General features: G+C 52.9%; 2 protein-coding genes across 3 annotated transcripts in view; one reads left to right on the forward strand and one right to left on the reverse strand.

The window, feature by feature from the left end:
* The window catches only part of FAM131C (family with sequence similarity 131, member C), a 99,605-nt gene extending 93,067 nt beyond the window's left edge, over positions 1-6,538 (forward strand). The window contains exons 7-11 of the mRNA XM_006866414.1: positions 2,322-2,357; positions 2,652-2,745; positions 5,002-5,184; positions 5,362-5,472; positions 6,279-6,538. Of these exons, the coding sequence (XP_006866476.1) occupies positions 2,322-2,357; positions 2,652-2,745; positions 5,002-5,184; positions 5,362-5,472; positions 6,279-6,538 (684 nt within the window). The remainder of the gene's footprint in view (positions 1-2,321; positions 2,358-2,651; positions 2,746-5,001; positions 5,185-5,361; positions 5,473-6,278) is intronic.
* Positions 6,539-7,925: 1,387 nt separating this feature from the next.
* Positions 7,926-18,255, reverse strand: CLCNKB (chloride channel, voltage-sensitive Kb). 2 transcript variants are annotated; one of them, XM_006866352.1, is made up of 19 exons: positions 18,156-18,255; positions 17,323-17,451; positions 16,240-16,368; positions 15,470-15,609; positions 15,114-15,191; positions 14,929-15,007; positions 14,306-14,431; positions 13,776-13,860; positions 13,587-13,688; positions 12,918-13,002; positions 12,541-12,714; positions 12,165-12,234; positions 11,881-11,991; positions 11,311-11,524; positions 10,224-10,357; positions 9,204-9,292; positions 8,966-9,049; positions 8,351-8,437; positions 7,926-7,973 (listed from the first exon to the last, which is right to left on the reverse strand). In XM_006866352.1, exons 1-19 carry the CDS (start codon positions 18,253-18,255, stop codon positions 7,926-7,928), a joined length of 2,064 nt encoding a protein of 687 aa, XP_006866414.1. The 2 variants fall into 2 exon arrangements, with proteins under 2 accessions (XP_006866414.1, XP_006866415.1); XM_006866353.1 differs by lacking the exon at positions 16,240-16,368.
* Positions 18,256-18,351: the final 96 nt, after the last annotated feature.

Raw genomic sequence — 18,351 nt, forward strand, 5'->3', positions numbered from 1 at the left:
AGATAACAATTTTTGTTACTAGCCTACAAATTCTTCAGCAGCCTTCATTTCTTCCTGGAATGAGGGACTCAGGTCATATGGATTATCTTGCTAGGGGCTCCAAATCCTGCTGCATAATTACCACCCTTGCCCCAGGGTTGTGGTTTGAACCCACCGGTGGATAGAATTAACCCCTCTTCCTTTTTGGAATATCCACCACATGACAAATATTGTGCTAGGAATTTATCTAAGTTATTTATGCTACTCCAGGTATTTTACAGAGGGAGAAACTGAGGATCTGAGATGTTAAGTCACTAGTCTAAGAATGCCCGGTTAAATGTGGAGAGACAGGGACACTCCTACATTGCTGGTGCGATTGCAAAATGGTCCAACTTCTCTGGAAAGTTGGAAATAGAAATACCTTATGATCCAGAAATTCCTCTACTTGGTATTTACCCACAAGAAATACAAGTCATAACATGAGTAGATATTGCATACCAATGTTCATAGCAGCACTATTTACAATAGCAAAAAGATGGAGATAGCCTAAGTGCCATCAACTGAAAAATGGATAAACAAACTGTGGTACATACACACAAAGGAATATTATGTTAACTTGAAGAATAACAAGGAAGCTGCAAGCCACTGCATAACATGGATGAACCTTGAGGACATTATATTGAGTGAAATTAGTCAGTCACAAAAAGAGAAATACTGCATAGGACCACTACTGTAAAAGACTAAGAAAAAGAACCAATACTAAAGGGGGGTGGTGGGGATTCTTTGCTGGTTACCGGGATGTGGGGGTGGGGCAAGGGGAAGGAGGGGAAGGTGGAGCACAGGGCAGGGAATAGACACAGAATAGTTTGGGTGCTAGGGAGAGGGCAATACACAAGAAGGGGGAGGGGAATGGAAGAACAAAGTGGATGGGAAAAAATTAGGCAGATTTGCATGGGCTAAGTGGGACAGAGGTAAATAATGATATATGCACAACCTTGGAACAACAGAGTTCTGGGAATCAGGGATTGAGGCATGGTTGGAATGGGGAAAACAGGGGAAATAATGTTAAGATGCTTGGCTGTCTTTTGAATCTTGGTTTCCCTGGCATACCATTATAAAATAGACACTTGAGGCGGAGACACAGGAATAGCCAGAAATATCACCATAGAAAGCTTGTAAGTCCGTCTTCTGCCTATAACTGATTGGAATTCCTAAAATGGGGCTACAACATGCCCAGTGAAGGAGGCTTCCTGCGGAGCCTCTGCAATACATAAGACTATAGGTGGAATCCTGAGCCGCATCCAGAATCTTCTGAGGTGGGAAATTTCCACTTGAAAAGACAAGCAGACCAGCCGGGAGCAGCTAGAAGAACAGAAGATACTTCTTGAAAGAAAGACTGATACAATTTGATGAACTTGACCTACACATATGGATGCAGTAGCTCAAAAGAGGGAACAAGTCTGTACAGCGAAGAACATTCCCACCCCCTCCATACACAGAGTAGACATGGATGGGCAACTTGGACACTGGCTACCGAAAATGGTGGGGCTACAAAGGCAAGAAGTGACTGGCTTATAAGCTTTTAAGAGGGAGCCTAGATCCAGCGGGCGTGGAGGAAGGTAGAATCTCCACTGAGGTAGAATCTCCACTCTGTCTGGGTGGGGCTGATGAAAGGAGATGCGGATAGGTCTCTTGTGCTACAATAATGAATAATTGTTATCAGGACTGATTGTGAGGGTTGGAAATGTAAAGGTAGACTTTTTGTAGCAAAAGGAGGGGTGTGATTGACTTTGCAGTCTAGGAGTGGACGTCACTGGGATCAAGAGAGGAGAGTGGAGCGCGGGACCCTACCCAGAAAAGCAGTGACACCAGAGATGGAGACAGAGATGATGACGTGGAAAGATGGAGCGGCTGGGGACTTTAGACTCAGAGAGGGAGAGGGGCTGTGTGCTGATGACCGGGGTGGGGGCGGGGGGCGGGGGGAAGGCTTGTAGGATATACCCTTTGGTTGGTTGATGATGCATGGAGGGGATTGTAACCATGGCAATGAAATGATATACAATAGGATGAATGTAAAGCTAATGTTCTCCCATGTAAACTATCACATAATTCACAATAAAGCATTAAAAAGAAAGAAAATTATTTACAGCAAAAAAAATTTTTTTTTAAATACCTGGTTAGATGGCTTAGTCAAAGCTCCATCCCAGGTGTGATCCTTCCCCGGTATCCTCTGCCTTTCTCTGCATGGGACACTAGAGCAGAGCCCCAAGTGGACTGACCCACACCACCATCCAGGGCTCCAGAACTCTGGGTCCTACATGATCCTTTTTCTCTTGTTTTAGGACAAGCAGATGGATTTCTGTTGGGATCCTTGGCAGGTCAGTGGACTTGCCTGTGCCCCAGCCTAGCCATCCATAGCGGACACCATTGTCTGTCCTTCCGCCGTGCCCAGTTTGAACACACAATCCTGCCAACCCTGTGGGAGGGGAGCTGATGAAGACAGGGGATGGAAGTGGTCCTTGATAGAGTTGGTAGAAATTCCCTGGCTTTACTTATCCTGTCCTTGTCCATTGTCCAGGGGACCTGGTAATAGGGGGTTATATTGGTCATGGGGGAGGGGGTGTCACCTGTCAGATCTGCCCCACCCTCTTATTCTTTCTCTCCTTCTACAGAGGTGCTTCCAGACCACCAATGGCTACCTGTCTGACTCCAGATCCTGCTCCAGCAACTACAATGTGGCAGCCCTGGCCACCTCATCCCTTGTGGGTAGGTTCCAGCTGCCCCTCTCTTGCCTTTGGAGTTTACTGGTCCACCCCTAGACATTGGGGGCAGTGTGGCTTAGTGGTAGAATTCACACCGTGCCGGAGACCTCTGTTCAATTCCTGTCCAGTATACCTCATGCTTGTTGCTATGATACAGGCTTCAGTGGCACTTCTAGACTAAGAAAGACTAGGAAGAAAGGCCTGGTGAACTACTTCTGAAAATCAGCCAGTGAAAATCCCATGGATCACAGCACTCCAATCTGTAACCCATCTTGACCATGGCGTAGGACTAGGCAATGTTTCATTCTGTTGTGCTGGGGTTTATCATGCTTGAATGAGGGGGCCGGCTGGATGGCAGCCCAGTCACACTCCTTCTAGACCCCAGCTGTGGTAGGGACAAAACTGAATTGCAGCCCTGTTGGCTTTAACATTTCCTTAACTCCAGCTTCAAGCTGGGTCTAGGGGGAGCAGTGCCTTTCTCAGAGTTCCTCATCCCACGGGTTAAATTGCTGGGATTCTCAGGCAGCTCTGAGGGGATATCTGTTACTGTGGTCTCCCTGGATCTGTGCAGCACATGAAAGCTTCCAGTCAAGGCCCTTAGCTCAGTTCTGGAAGCGAAGATGAATTGTCATGGGACACTCTGGGAGAGGCCCCCCAGCAAAGACAAAATTGCAGGAAAAGCTTGTTCTCTCAGACTGATCCCGTGAGGAGCTCTGGAACATGGAAGATGTCTCAGGATTCATCCCACTTGGGCAAGGCGGCTGGACTTCTGTCTACCCACATCATTGACTGCCCCTGGGGGAACTCAGTAACCCCTTGGGCAGGCATCTGTGGGTGAGTCATCTCCCATCAGCTAAGAACAATTCTCCAGAGAAGGGCGCTGTTTTTCTGTTAGGTGCTGTCGAGTTGGCTCTGATTCATAGTAACCCTGTGTACAACAGAACCAAACACTGCCTGTCTATGCACCATCCTAATGATTGTTACTATGTTTGAGCCCGTTATTGCAAACACTGTGTCAGTCCATCTCATTCAGGGTCCAATAGCAGCCAATGCCTGAAGTAGCTGGGGGATTGGCGTGCAGACCAGCAAAGGGCTCCAGTAGGGAGCATAGCAGCTGCTAAGGCTCTAGGCTGCCCCAAGTACCGCCTTCCAGATCTTTCTTCTCCTGTTAGCCTCTTGTCCCATCTTATTAAATCCCTCACCGCTCTCTAAGGTGTCCCTTGCTTTCGTCCTTCCCCACATTTGCTTACACTGTGTCCTCCATCCCACAACAGGGACAACCCACCCACCCACTCAATGACTCCCAGATCTGTGTTCTCAGTCTTGGTTAATGAAGATGCTGAATCATTCTTAGCAGCTATCAGTCACGTCCAGGTCCAACTGGTCTAATCCTGAGAATGCTCTTCCCCCACCCCGGCCTCCCCACCTGCCCTGATTAGGTTATTGCAGTGGTTGATGGTCTTCTTCCTCTACCCTTGATCCCAAACCCTTAACTAGGAGGTTCTTCCTGAACAGTGGGTCTCATCTGTTACTCACCTGCTTACTCTCCCGCTGTGGCTCCCCCATTGCTCTAAGTGGACATCTGAGACCCACAGCCTGGTTCTTCAGATGTCTAATCTGTCCCGATTGGTTCCGTCTCTCCTGTCACCCCTGTCCTGGTGGTACCCCCATGTCTTACCCAGCAGTCTTGGAATCAATCTCAACACTCTTCCACGTCTCCATCCTCTTCTTATCCCTGAAATGGCCTCTGTCCAAACTCAGCCCATCCATCAAAACCCAACTCCAGTCCCACCTCGTCCATGAAGTCTTCCCTGCCTACATGCCCCCCAACCCCCCACTACCACCACACACATCAGATCATACATCAGCAGAACTGGGACTGGCCCAGGTACTGAAGAAATTGTCAGAGAGGGAAGGAGGGTTGTGGTAGGTTCGGGAAAGAAGCACCAGGTGGGCAGGGATGTTGCCTGGGAGCAGGGCACTGGGGGGCCATGAGTGGGGCTGTAAGACTTAGTGGGGTCAAGGGGCAGTGAGTGAGTATAGGAACTAGCCAGACAGGTGCAATTACGTAGGTACCGGGCATTGGGTGGTTATGGATGGGACTTTGAGGATATGGGGAACTGGGTGGGTACAGGGTGTTCAATGGTCAGGGGTCATTGAATGGATGTGGCATACAAGCCACTGGGTAGGTCTGAAGTATTGGGGGTTGGGATACTGGGGAGCAGGGCCCTGAGTTGAGTCTGACCCTCACTGTCCCCAGGGGTGGTGCAGAGCATCAAGGACCACATCACAAAGCCCACAGCCATGGCAAGGGGCCGGGTGGCCCACCTCATCGAGTGGAAAGGCTGGAGCGCCCAGTGGTCAGGCTGGGAACTGTCATCAGCCGAGGATGAGCGTTACTGCTGCCTCCCAGATGAGCTGCGTGAGGCCCGCTTTGCTGCAGGTCAGCGTGGGGGTGGGGGTGTGGATGGAGGGTCAGGGGGGCTCTGCAAGTTCAGCCCATAGACACTGTCTGGGCACGGAGCAATACTGAGAGTGAGGTGAATGGGGCAGTAGGTGGGCATGCTTAACCCCAGCCTGTCCTGGTACCACTGAGCTGGACCTCATTTTCCCCACTTAGGGGTCGCTGAGCAGTTTGCCATCACAGAGGCCACGCTGAGCGCCTGGTCCTCACTGGATGACGAGGAGCTGCACCCTGAGAACAGCACCCAGGACATTGTCCATCTACAGGGTATGGCCTGGGATGGCGTTGGGGGGGTGTGCACCAGGGCGGGGCAAACAACAGAGCAAAAGTAGTGTGATCATTCCTTCAGCCTTAGTTTCTTCATCTGTGAAATGGGGCCAGTGATCCTTGTCCTGTGCACTCACCACCCAGTGCACACAAGCATGAAAGAGAGATTAAGAATAACAGTAGATACATGATGTCAGTGCTTATCATGTGCCAGGCACTGTGCCGAGTACTCCATGTGTGGCATTGCACTTCATTGTCACAACCACCCAGGGGAAACTGAGGTACCTAGAGACTCAGAAACTGTCCCCAGATTATACAGCTAGAGGCATCAGCTAGGATCTGAACCTTGGCCTCAGGCAGACCAACCACTTTCCAGAAACTCCACGTGACTGCTGGTCTTCAGAGAGCCTGGAACCTGGGTGCAGCTTGCACATTAATTATCTCATTTAATGCTCTGACGCTAAGGAGCAGATGAGGGGACAAGGCCTGGGAGGAGCACTCAGTGTACCATTTCTCACAGCTGTAAGATTTCAAGCTGCTACCACAAGGACAGCAGTTCAAACCCACCAGCTGCTCCTTTGGAAACCCTATACAGGGTCACTATGAGTCAAAACTGACTTGATGGCACTTAACAACAACCACCCCCTGGGGCTCAGAGAGGTTCAGTGACTTGCTCAAGGTCACACAGCTCAGCAGTAATGGGGACCTGGACCCAGGTCCTCTCTTCCTGATACTCGCACACACCAGAAGAGGGGGACAGGCAGGGCCCAGGACTCCACCCTCACCCCCACCTGTTGGTTTTGCAGACCTGGAGAGCATCTACCTGCAGGACAGCTTCTTGAGCCCCTCACAGGATGAGAGTCTTCTGGCCTTCTCCTCTTCTGGCCTCTCCCCCGATGGCTGGCCCTCACCCGAGGAGCCCCCCAGCACAGTAGCCTGCCTACAACCCCCTAGCCCTGAACAGCAGCATCGGCAGCGGCTGCCGGGGGGCCTGGGTCAGAGTTCTCTGCCCTCGGTGAACAGCGGCTCCCTCTCTGAGGAGGAGGATGAGGTGTTTTATAACTGAGGTGAGACCCACAGCCATGACCTGGTCCAGTGGGCTTCCAGACACACTGAGGGTACGGCAGGGCACTTCTTGAGCCCCCAAGCAGGCATAAGGGTGGGTGTGTTAGGGATGGTAGCTAGCACTCTTTGTTACCACTCTGTGCCTCTGTGGACCTGCCCCCCCTCCACAGTAGGAGCCATACCTCCTTCTCCTTTCTTTTTTACCTGGCTCAGGTGGGCACGTCCCCCTGGCAGGTTTCCACCATCCATGAAGTGAAAGGACTTTCACTTCAGACATGAGAGCAATCCATCCCAGAGGGCTGACAGCCAGGCCCCAGGCAGGCAAGCCATGGATGGGGTTGAGAGACCCACTTGGGATGGGGTCTTAGGATGCTGCCTTGGTTCCAAGGGACTCAGTTCCTTCCCAGTCCCTCTGTGCTTCCGCCCCATCAAGGTGGGGTGGCCTTTTCTGATAGCTAAGCATCCCCTCCTCGGCTCTCCTCACCAGGATGTCTGTACCTCTGTTTGGAGTGTTATTCCTCCCTCACTTTCTGAGTACCGCCCACCCCAGGGAATCCACTCCCCATCCTGCACCCACTCCTATCTCTTGAGATTCTCTGAAGACATTAAAGTGATGGAGTCATCTTGAGTGAACTTGGCCTATTCTTTACACGGGAAAGCTCATCCTTAGGTTCCTGGGGATCTAGAAGGACTTAGAGAACACACAGATAGTCAGCCTGCTGCCACCCAATCTGAGGAGGCCTCATGGAAGGGGCCCAAGGCTTTGTGGACTCCCAAGAAGCCATATGGAGACCCTGCTCAGGATCCCACTTACACCCAAGGGCAAGCGTCATGAGACCTAGGTGGAGGGCTGGCTGCCCTAAGGACCTTATTCCCAATCTTCTTTCCAAAAATTGGGGTGTGAAGAGTAGCAGGAAATCAGGGGCCCAAGACTACAATGCACTTGACCACCAGAGTCACCAAGAGCTCGTTCACAGTGTCAGAGCAGGTAAGTCGAGGTGCCAAGTCAAGTCTCTTGGAGCTCAAATGATAGGTCGATGAGAGCTCTGGGGATCAGCTTTATTCTTCTCAGGAGCCTGTGGTTGGGGATCAGGCACCCCCCATACAGTAATTGTGCCTGCCCTTGGTGACTATATGCCAACCTCTTCATCCATGAATTTGATGAACATTCATCGAGCACCTACTATATACTAGCTTCTGCTGTCCTGAGTGGGGTTTGTCCTTGCGACATGTAATGGTTGTGCAGTGGGACCGGGCTTGGTTACAGCTGACAAGGAATTGAGCCAGGCTGGAGGCCCGGGAGTATGTTGGGATGAGGAGGAGAGAAGGAGGGTCTCTACCTAACCGAAGTCACCAGACAGTTGAGAATCCATTGCATCTGGCCAGGTTCACTTTGGGGCCGGTGGATTCGTCAGGTTAGAAATTGCTTTCTTCAACTAGAACAAAGAGAAAGGGGTTTTTTTTGGAGTGTGGATCTAGACAATAAGAGTAGGGACTCCAGGTATATTTGATTCCCTCAAGAGTACGTTCTAGGGTAAATATTAGAGCTAATGCCTCCCCATTACACAGATGGGATCATTGAGGCCCAGAAAGTGGCAGGGCTGGTCCAGAGAGTGGCAAGGTAGTAGTAGTCAAGCCCAGATGACCAGTCTGGGGGCTGACAGGAAGACTGGGCCAGGAAGTGGGTGCGTTTCAAAATCCCAGAAGCCCTGCTCCCAAATTCAGATGGAAGGATATTGATGCCCCCACCCTGGGCCCCTAGACTGCTCAGGCATGTCTCCTCCATTTTGTTCTACCCTGGGGACCCTGGTACCTCCACCCAGGACACGAAGCCCACAGCTTTGCCTCGCAACGTCACAAAGAGGGAATGAAGGTTCATCAGCTCGAAGAGGTTGTGTGCCTGGAGGGGGTGTCAAGAAGTGTTGGGGATGTGGATGCCCTCTTCATCACTCTCTCAAGCTCTCCCCAGCTTGGGGGCTTAGAGCAGAGGTGGAGACCCTGGCCAGAGTCTGCCCCAGAAATGTCCACTCCCCTACATCTTGGGGAAGACCAGGGACCCAGACCTGTAGTGTCAATTATGACCACCAGGGGCTCCCAGAGTCCATGCAAGAGGCTGATGGGGCCTCAGAGAAAAGGACCTGTAATCCAGTATCACCCATAAGTAGAGAGGAGTTGGGACTGCCTCTGAGTCCCTAGTGTAAAAACGGCGAAGGTATTTTCCCAATAATACAGAGGGTTTCAGTTTCCCAAGTTCTCCCACTTCCCTAGCCTCTGAGCACCCTCCCTGGGAGTAAGACTTGGATAAGTCAGGATGAGGCACAGACAGCAACATACCCAGTGGGGGAAATTGGAGCCCGTTTCCCAGGGGAGCTTTTCCTCTCTACCCCAGGGATCTGCTCTGTTCACAGTGCCCGGACGGTCCCGTTACCTGGTGTAAGGAGGTCTCTGGGGACAAATGAAGGGTCACAGGCTCCATGGGACAGCTCCTAGCCAAGATATCCTGGAGACACCGCTAGAGGGAGGAGGATTATGGGGCCCAGGCCAGTCTCCCCTTCCCAAACTGCCCCTTTCAGACTACCTCTCCCACAGGTCAATTGGCCTCTTATCTCATTTCTCTTGCCCCCCGCCCCCCCCTTTGCCCCTCAGAACACTCCACTAGTGCTTACCTGGTGTTCCGGAACCCAGGAAGGTGGCTCAGCCTGGAGGGCCTGCAGCAACTGGGCCCTTCGTACAACACCCATAAGGATTTGAGATTCTGAACAAGTGGAGGCAGGAGAGACAATCATAAAGGAACTCTTTCACTCACACCTACTATGTGTTCTGGTAGCATAGTAGTTAAGAGTCGGGCTGCTAATCTCAAGGTCAGCAGTTCGAAACTACCAGCGGTTCCGTAATAGAAAGATGAGGCTTTTTGCTCCCGTAAAGACTTACAGCCATGGAAACCCTATTCAGGGTCGCTATGATTCGGAACTAGCTCCATGGCACACTACCACCACCATTGTGTGCTAGTATGTAGTCCTGGTGTGATGCTGTAAGATAACCCTATACAGGGTTGCTATGAGTCGGAACTGCCTCAAAGGCACTTAACAACAACAACAACACTACACGCTAAGTGTTCACGTGTCTCCTAAGGGTCAGAAATGATTATCATGCATTTTACAGAAGAGGAGAAAATGAAGTTAATTATGACGAGCTAGATCCTATTTCAAGACAAAGCTTAATTTTAAACAAGGGCCACCATTTATTTGCCTTTAAAATTATGTTTTTCTCATGGCCACAGGAGTGGAGGGGAGGGAACATCTAGTATCTGGGGGTGCTTGAAAGGGAGCTTGAATGGGGAAACCTTCTGGGAAGACCCTATTAGTGTCCCATCACCCCACCCCCATTCTCCATGCAGACCAGGCCTGATTCCTAGAATTCATCTCTGAAAGATGGTTAATAATTCCAAGAGTACTGTTCACTTTATAAGCCTCCTCTTGCTGAAACACATCAACCACTCCAAAGTAGGATGGTTACTATCTCCATGTTACTGATGAGGAGACAGGTTCAGAGAGATGAGGTATCTGGCCCAAGGCCACACGCAGATTCAGCTCCAGTACCTGGGATACCCATCACTGGACCTGAGGTCCATGAGGAAAGCCAAGGGAATGCCCCCTCCCCAGTGACCTCCCGTTGTCTGCTGGCACCTGTGCTCTCCACCAGGGGGTACTCAGCCACGTCTGTGGAGGTCACGACCTTGACCACCTCCTCCATAGACATGTCCTTGGCCAGCACAGTGATAGCACCATTCATGAAGTGCTCCACAATCACCGGGTGGTTGCTGCGGGCAGAAGGATGGGGTAAGGAGACATCCAGATCCCAAGACGAGATGGGGGACCTAAAGAACTTTGCTGGAGACAGAGACCTGTGGTTCTCAAGTATGGATTCCTGGAATGAGGAATCCCAAGGTGGGCAAGAATCTGGGGCTGATCTCACCTAATGATCTGACTCTGGATCCAGTCTCCTGGGCCCCTTTCTTTCCCCCACCAGCCTCCCTTTGCTCTGTTGTATCCAATAGGCTGCCTATTGGAGAATTTCTTTCTTTCTTTCTTTTTTAATTCATGCCCTGCCCCAGCAACAACAAAAATGTTTGAAAATCACTGGAGTAACCACCAGTGCTTTATAAATGGGAAACTGAGATTCGAAACCAGCACACATCTGGAGCTGGGTCCTGGACCTGGGACTTTTAAAGTCTCTTCATTCTGCTGCTCCCTGGACAGATGTTGCCCCAATCTTGTCTGGTTAAGCAAGGACCTCTAAGTCTATTTCCTCCCTCTAGCCCCCAACATCCCTTGAGCATAACAGAGAGTGGGGAGAGGGACTCCCCCAGATCTGATGCTGACAGGAGTGTCCTGGAGCAAGACACAACACCTCTCTGAGCCCTGATTTCCTCTTCCAACAAATGTTGTGAAAATGTCATCCCTAGGGGATGAAAAGAGGTTAACAAGTTGGCTGCTACCTGAAAGGTTGGAGCTTCAAGTCCACCCAGAGGCACCTTGGGAGCCAGGTTGGGCAATCTACCTTGTCAAATCAGCCAGTGAAAACCCACTTGGGCACACATGGGATCATTATGAGTTGGAGTCTACACAATGGCAGCTTCTTGTGATGGTGGTAATGGGGGTGGGGTGGGAATGAAAATGGACTGATGATGACTTGAGGTCCAGGGACCCCCCACCCCCAGACCACCCCGGACACCATCACCCCACCAGTCTGCTGGAGCTGGGCATTGCTCACCCGATGTTGCGGCCTCTGATCCATGGCAGGAATGGCAGCTTCTTCACGATGATAGTGCCTTCGTAGAATGAGGGCTGGCAGCTTTGGGCAATGGCATTGGCTGCCAGCACAGCCAACAACACAGGCAGTGCGTGCACAATCTGGCCAGTCAATTCAAAGGCCAGTATAGCCGTGGAGATGGTGTGGGTCACTGCCCCTGAGAAGGCCGCAGCCCCTACAGGGAGCAGAGCCCAGTGGGGCAGCTCAGGTCAGAGCCAGCCAGTCAGGGAGGGTAAGAGAGGTGTGGCTACTCTAGGAATTGTACAGAGGATTCTTGACTTGAAGCCACCTTGTGGCCACTGTTGGAAGTGCCCCAATGCCAGGGCTGGGTGAGTGGGAGATAAAAAAGGGAAAAGGGATGGGAAAATCAAGGACAAGATAGAAGCTAAGAGAAGGTAATGGGGGCTCTGGGAGGGGACAGGCCTCCACAAGGGGCGGGGGCTCATTGGGAGACTCAGGGATGACACTTGTGTCATACAAAAATACAATGCTCCAGCTCCAGCCCAGTCCAGCAGGGACCTGGCCACTCACCTGCCAGGGCATAACCCCCAGGGATGATGGGGTAGGTGATCCCTCCAGCTATGATACCCTCGGGGAAGGCAACAGAGAGGGCCTCCCCTATGAGGCGCCCAGTGGCAGCTCCTGGCCCAGATTTGGGGTAAGGAGGTAGGAGTCAGGCTGACCCGGCTCCCACAGCTTCTACCCCTGGTGACCAGCCATGGTACCACTCTAGGGAGGGATGGGGTGGGCCAGGAGCCCCTGCCATGGCCCCACCCCAATAACCCAGAACCTTTCCCCCAGAACCTCAGACTCACCAAAGATAAAGATGGGCATGAAGTACCCAGCAGGTATGGGGATCGTGGTGGCCAAAATCAGCATCCAGAACTACAGGTGGAAACAGAGGAGTGTCCCAGAGAGAAAGAGCATACCTGAGTGTACTTTCCTGCTTCCCTCTCAACCTTCCCTTTAAGTAAACTACTCCCAATTTACAGATGAGGAGACTGAGGATCAGAGGGCTCAAGTGACTTGCTAAGTCCACAAAATGAGCAGGAATCATATCAGGGTGTCTGGGTGGAAGACCTGGCTCTAGGCGGCATATTGTGCATGGGAAGCACCCCCCCCCCTTAATCCCATCTATGACTGGTCTCAGCTCTGGGTACATCCCTGTGTGAGTGGCCCTCGGATGCCCACCTTCATAACTAGGAAGAAGGCAAGAGTCCCAAAGACGGTGAACTGCGGGTGGTACCACTCAAACCACAGGTTCTGGGGGTCAGGCTCTGCAGGCCAGGGTGGGGATGAGTTCCGGGTGATGAGTGCCCACGAGTTGTTATCAAACAGGGAGTCCAGGTGCTCCTTCATGGACAGCTGCAGCAGGGTCAGGCAGAACTCTGCATGACAAGGGAGTGACCCTCTTCCCATGCCACCTGCCTCAAATCCCAGCTGGGGACCCTGAGCTGAGGCTGCCTCTTCTGTTAAACAGTTGCAGGCAGCTCCAGGTAAGAGTTTTGCAAAGTTAAATGAGAGGAAGAACTCCCCGTTTCCTCTGCCGCCAGCCCAGTGCCCCTTACCCGAGAGGCCATGAAGCGGCCCACACCAGGAGGATAGGTGATGGAGGCAAGGATCAAGGTGGCCAGGGTGGAGTACACGGGCTTGCTGGGGAAGGAGAGGGCACTGGGCTCCAGTGGCAGACCTTCCCCCCACCATGGAGGGGGAAATGGAGCTTCACTAGAGCCAAAGCAGCCCCACCCCCTGGGGGGCTAACAATAATGCTGGAACCTGGGAAGAGAGAGGATAGGAGGGGAGAGGGGGTCGGAAGAAGGGACAAAGGCTAGACCTCAGCCCAGTGGGGACAGGAACCTGAGAGTCTCCCCTACACATACACACACACTGGGTGCAATAAAGGACAGGACTGATAGGTGAGTTGGGACAAAAATAGTCTGGGAGGAAGGCCAGACTGGGGTGGGGCTCATACAAGGCCAGCCTGGGGCAGGAGGAAGGGAGAAGGCTCAGTGGGTCACCTGGGCTCAGGTGAGGGGAGGGCCTTACCTGAGGGGTGGGAGCTTACAGAGGGATGTTAGTGACAGTAGGTTGTGGGCTCCAGGAAGGGTTTGGGGGCTCATTGGGAGGGTAGTGGCTCAGTGAGTGGGTGGGGTTCCTATATACTAGAGGAGTTGTAGGCTCAGGGATGTGGGAGTGAGGGGGCCCCTAAAAAAATCCCAGCCCAGCCCAGCGCCTACCTGGTGGCCATCAATTTGGAGGTGAAGCGATTGGTCCTGATGAAGCCTAGGAAAGTTCGCTGGCAGAAGAGGTATGCACAGCTGAGAATGCCACAGATGGCCCTGGAGGTGTGGGCCAGTTAAGTCCTGTCCCAAGTAGCCTCTCCAGCCCAATGGGGCTCTGTTGACTAGCCTGAGGCCTCCACTCACCCCAACACCACAAAGAAGAAGATCTCAGGCAGGTCAAAGGGGACATCCACCCGGAAACCGGTTTTGAAGAGGGAAGTGATGGTCTCTGGGGAGGAGGGGAGCAGAGTCACAAACCCAAGTCCAGAATTAGGTGGGAGTGGAGGTAGTGTCAGGTCCTGTACTCCAGCCCCAAAGCCTTTTCCTAGATTTCCGACCCCCAGAGCCTAGTCTCTGCCTCCCTGCCTAGCTTCACCCCTTCAATTCCTCAAAGGCCCCCACCCATTATGACCAACAGAAGTTGGCTCCCTTCCTCCCTCTGGGCAGCAAGAGCGAAGGGAGAAGAGACAGGAGAAAGGTGGGGAAAAGGGATGAAGTTGTGTGTGGGGGGAAGCAGGGAGGGAGGGAATAAAATTAGGAGAGGAGGAAGAAAGAGGGAAGAGCAGGCGAGAAGAGGGAGGAAGGTAAAGGGGACCAATGTGGGGGGATGGAGTGGGGAGGCCCGGAAGAAGGGCGGCCCTGGCAGGCGGGGTCAGGCGGTGGGCGGTGCTCACCCTGCTCGCTGTTGAAGACAGCCAGGAGGCGGAACATGAAGGCTCCGCAGGTGGCCGCAAAGAAGCACCTCCAGTAATCCCAGACGGAATAGTGGGAAGACAAGACCTCGATGCTGAACAGGACGCCTGGGGGTGACACGGAGCTCGGGCGTCGCCTCCTCCCTGGCCTCTAGATCCTGATCTCTCTTACAGCTGAGCTGACTTCCATCCCGGGGGTTGTGAGCGGACGTGAGGGGAACCCAGGACCCTCTATCCGGGAAACACAGCAACCGTGGGAAGCCATGTCTGTGCCCGGCCCCGCTGAGTCTTCTCAGACCTCACGTCATCGAAGGCTCACGACTGCCCTACTGGGTCGGGCCTGCCAGATCCCCACTTGGCAGATAAACCCAGGCTCAGAAAGACGAGCTCAAGAGCCTGGGACCAAACCCAAGTCTATCTCCTGTCTCCCTGAAGCTTCCTTCACCCCACCCCACCCCATCCCACCCCATCCCAACTCTGGGGTGGCTACACCCGCAGCAGAAACTTCATTCCTCCACCAGGACCTTCAGTTGGCAAAGGAGGGAGCTGAGGACCACCAGCGTCTTGGGGAGAAGGGCGTGAGGGCCAGGCGCCAGGGGTCTCACCACTGAAGGGCGCCGCGAAGACTGTGGCCACGCCCACGGCCGCAGCCACTACCAGCATTTCCTTTTGCTTCCTCCTGTTCTGGGGGGACCCAAGGTCTGGGCTCAGCTCCCAGCTTCTCCCTTGGAGAGCTCTGGCTGAGGGGAGAACCCATTCCTCAAATAGAGGCTTACTCTGCACCCCTTACCTCAGACTCTTTGGTGGCCTTGAGACGCACGCGGCTCAGGTAGGCGGCAATCATCACCGATAGGTGCACGAAGGGGCCCTGCCCAGGGTAAGTGTGGGTACGGGGGGGGGGGGGGGGAGGGGGGTGCACACTAGGGCCCTTATCCCTTCCCTTCAGGATTCAGTGTTCAGAGAGAGCCTCACTCAGGGTCAGTGATGGCATAGCTGTCCACCCATAACCGTGTTCCCCAGGACTAAAGAGCTCCAGGCGGGCAGGGGCTGGTTGAGTCCTATGACCTAGCTCTCTCTGGATGGGGTGATGGGAAAGGGTGGGGGCAGGAAGGGCAGGCTAGGGTGGGGTGCTCTTGCCATTTGTACCACTTTGCCCAGGAACACAGTGCTGCCGCTGGCCAGGGTGCAGCTGAGGCCCACCACCTTGGCCCCGAAGTTCTTGATATCCAGGTAATCGTCCAAGATCACACCAGACAGGATGGTTTTCAGTTCCGGGATTCCAGAACCTTGTCAGGGGATGAGACAGGGGACAGAAGTAGGGATTGTCTTTAGACAGTCTAACTTGACACTGTACTAATTGTTTTCATATCATGAGCTTGTTAGAACATCACAAGCCCTGTGAAGTTAGGGCTCATGAACCTGTGTTACAGATGAGGAAGTTGAGGGTCACAGAAAGGAAGTGAATTGTCCATGAACTCCCTCCCATCTGGGTCTAGCAGACAGCTGCATGGGGTGGGGGGCACAGGACAAGAGCTCAGGCCACCACTGAATTCACCCCTGGCTCTCTTCTCTGCTGGTCTGCAGCTGGTGGCAGAGCTGAGAGGCCTGGGGGGCTGTGTTCTTCCTTCATTCCTACCCCAAGGATGCTCTTGGCATGGGCTCTGCAGGGGACCTGTCACCAGTCCTCCCTGACACAGGTCAGAGGACCCCCAGAAAGCAGGTAGTGTCGGCAGCGGCCGAGGAGTTAAAGGATCTGGCCTTCTTACTGTGTGACTTTGGACAAACAACAGGACTTATCTGAGCTAGACTTGGATGACTATAGTATGGATGACAGCTTCCTGCCTGTCCCTATTAGAGACCCTTTGGCCAGTGAGGACTGCAGGGCAAGGTGCAAAGGAATGGCATCCTAGACTCACCTCCAGAGAACGGCGTGATGCTTTGGGAGAAACCCGAGGAGAAGGAGACGAGGGCCACGGGGTACACAGTCCAGGAGAGATACCGGAGTAGGTGGCTGTCCCCAATCTCCCGGTATAGCCACTTGTGCGCTGGCGATGGCAAAGAATCAGGGTCCCACCCACAGCCTCTGCAATCCTCAGGACTGACACTAGTGCCCATTTATTGTCCAGAAAAGGGGGTCTCAAAGAAGGGGGTGCCCAGGACCACCCAGTAAGTAGTAAGTATCCAGAAACAGCAACAGATAGGACCTTGAGTATAGATCCCAGTTTTGCCACTTCCTAGATGAGTGACAAGACTGTGGTGGCACCGTGGATTAACTGCAAGGTTGGTGGTTCAAATCCACCAGCTAATCCTCTGGAAAAAAAATGAAGCTGTCTGCTTTTGTAAAGATTTATAGCCTCAGACACCCTAGGGAACAGTTCTCATCTGTCCTATAAGGTCGTTTTGAATCAGAATTGACTAGATGGAAATAGATTTGATTTTAGGGTTTAATTGAGCAAGTAATTCAACCTCTCTGAGCCTCTGTCTCCCCATCTGTCAAATGGGCTAGTGATGGTACCCCTGCTCACAGTCATTGTGAGAATTAAAGGAGACAGGTTTCAGACTATGTTTGGCATCTAGTCAGTGTGCAATATGGCAGCTAGGGGAATCTCCTGGAGAAGATGACTTAGACTCCTCCTGCCCCATACCCCCTTTTCCAGGGTGAAGAAGGCCTGCTGAGGCACAGGGGAAGAAAGTTTGATGCCTGGTGGTCTAGACAAGGGGCCTCCCTGAGAGTTAAGCAGCTGAGAGCAAGTGGGTCATTGAAGGAAGGATAGGGAGCAGAGTAGCAGAAGAGGTAAGCACAGAGCTCAAATGGGGATAGAGTCTTGGAACATTCAGGAGAATACTGAGGCACAGAGAGGGTGACCAGACACTGCTAGGATCACACAGGATGTTAGAAGGAAAGAGTTAGAAGCAAAACCAGGAACAGACCCAAGTTTCCTTTCCCACTGGCATCCCCAAGAGTGTGCCCAGAAGCCCTTGGTCCAGAACCAAATTACCTCGAACCACACGGTTGACAGCGAAGTTCATGGTATAGCTGATGAGGGCCATTAGCACCCCTAAAGTCATCAGGAGGTGCCAGTCTTCACCTTCACGGAACAGCTTCTGCTTCAGCCATCCCAGGCCATCTGTGGCAGGAACATGGAGTCTGAGCCCCCGCGGGGGGTGGGAGGTGGGAGATGGGAGAATGGGGGCATGGACAACAGTGATGGGGATGGGGCCAGGTGGTCCTGTCTAGGGCAACTGGGAGGGAACGCTGCCTCACGTGAGGGGTAGAGCAAGTTTATGGTAGGTGAAGGTGTCAACATAGAGGGCACCACACCTGTTCCACTGCCAAGAGGCCTTTGTCCTGTCACACTCCCCGTCCCCACCATGTTGTTACTATTTACCATCAAGTCAATTCACGCCCCAGAGCCTCTTTATGGGGTCCCCATCTTCTCTGCCCTCCATTTAAGAGAATGCTCCCAACCTCAACGTGAACAGTGTACTTGGGGGTGGCAAGGAAAGGTGCCAAGTCCAACCTCCCCCAGCTAGCTACCTGTTGTGGCACTAAGGGGCACTTCCTCCCCAGGTCCCCTTATTGGTACAGGTGGGTGAGATTCAGCCATCTCACCAGTGGGTGGGAGCTCAGGGTTGAGGCCTGCGTACTGGCTGGGCACAGTAATCAAGTCCTGGGGCTGCATCTCCCAAAAGGTAGAAGGCAAACATCTGGCACATCCAACTCACAGACAGACAGACAGACAAACAGGTTCTTTCCCTGCCTGCTACCCAGGAGACTCTGGGCAGTGATGTTCTGATAAATGTAAGGTGGGGGAGGGGATCCAGGTCTCACCTCGGATGCCTTTTCGAATTCGGGGACATGGGCTCCACAGCTCCCGCAGAGTTACAGGGTTCCCTGGAGACCCCTCACGCAGCCCCACTAACTCCTCCATTCTGGTTCCTTGTGGAGCAAACAGATGGACAGACAAACCTCTTATAAGCTGTTCCCATAAACTTACCCGTCACTTGCTCTGTCCAATCCTCCTGTT

Source organism: Chrysochloris asiatica, unplaced genomic scaffold, assembly GCF_000296735.1.
Source record: "Chrysochloris asiatica unplaced genomic scaffold, ChrAsi1.0 scaffold00090, whole genome shotgun sequence".
Lineage (NCBI taxonomy): Eukaryota > Metazoa > Chordata > Mammalia > Afrosoricida > Chrysochloridae > Chrysochloris > Chrysochloris asiatica.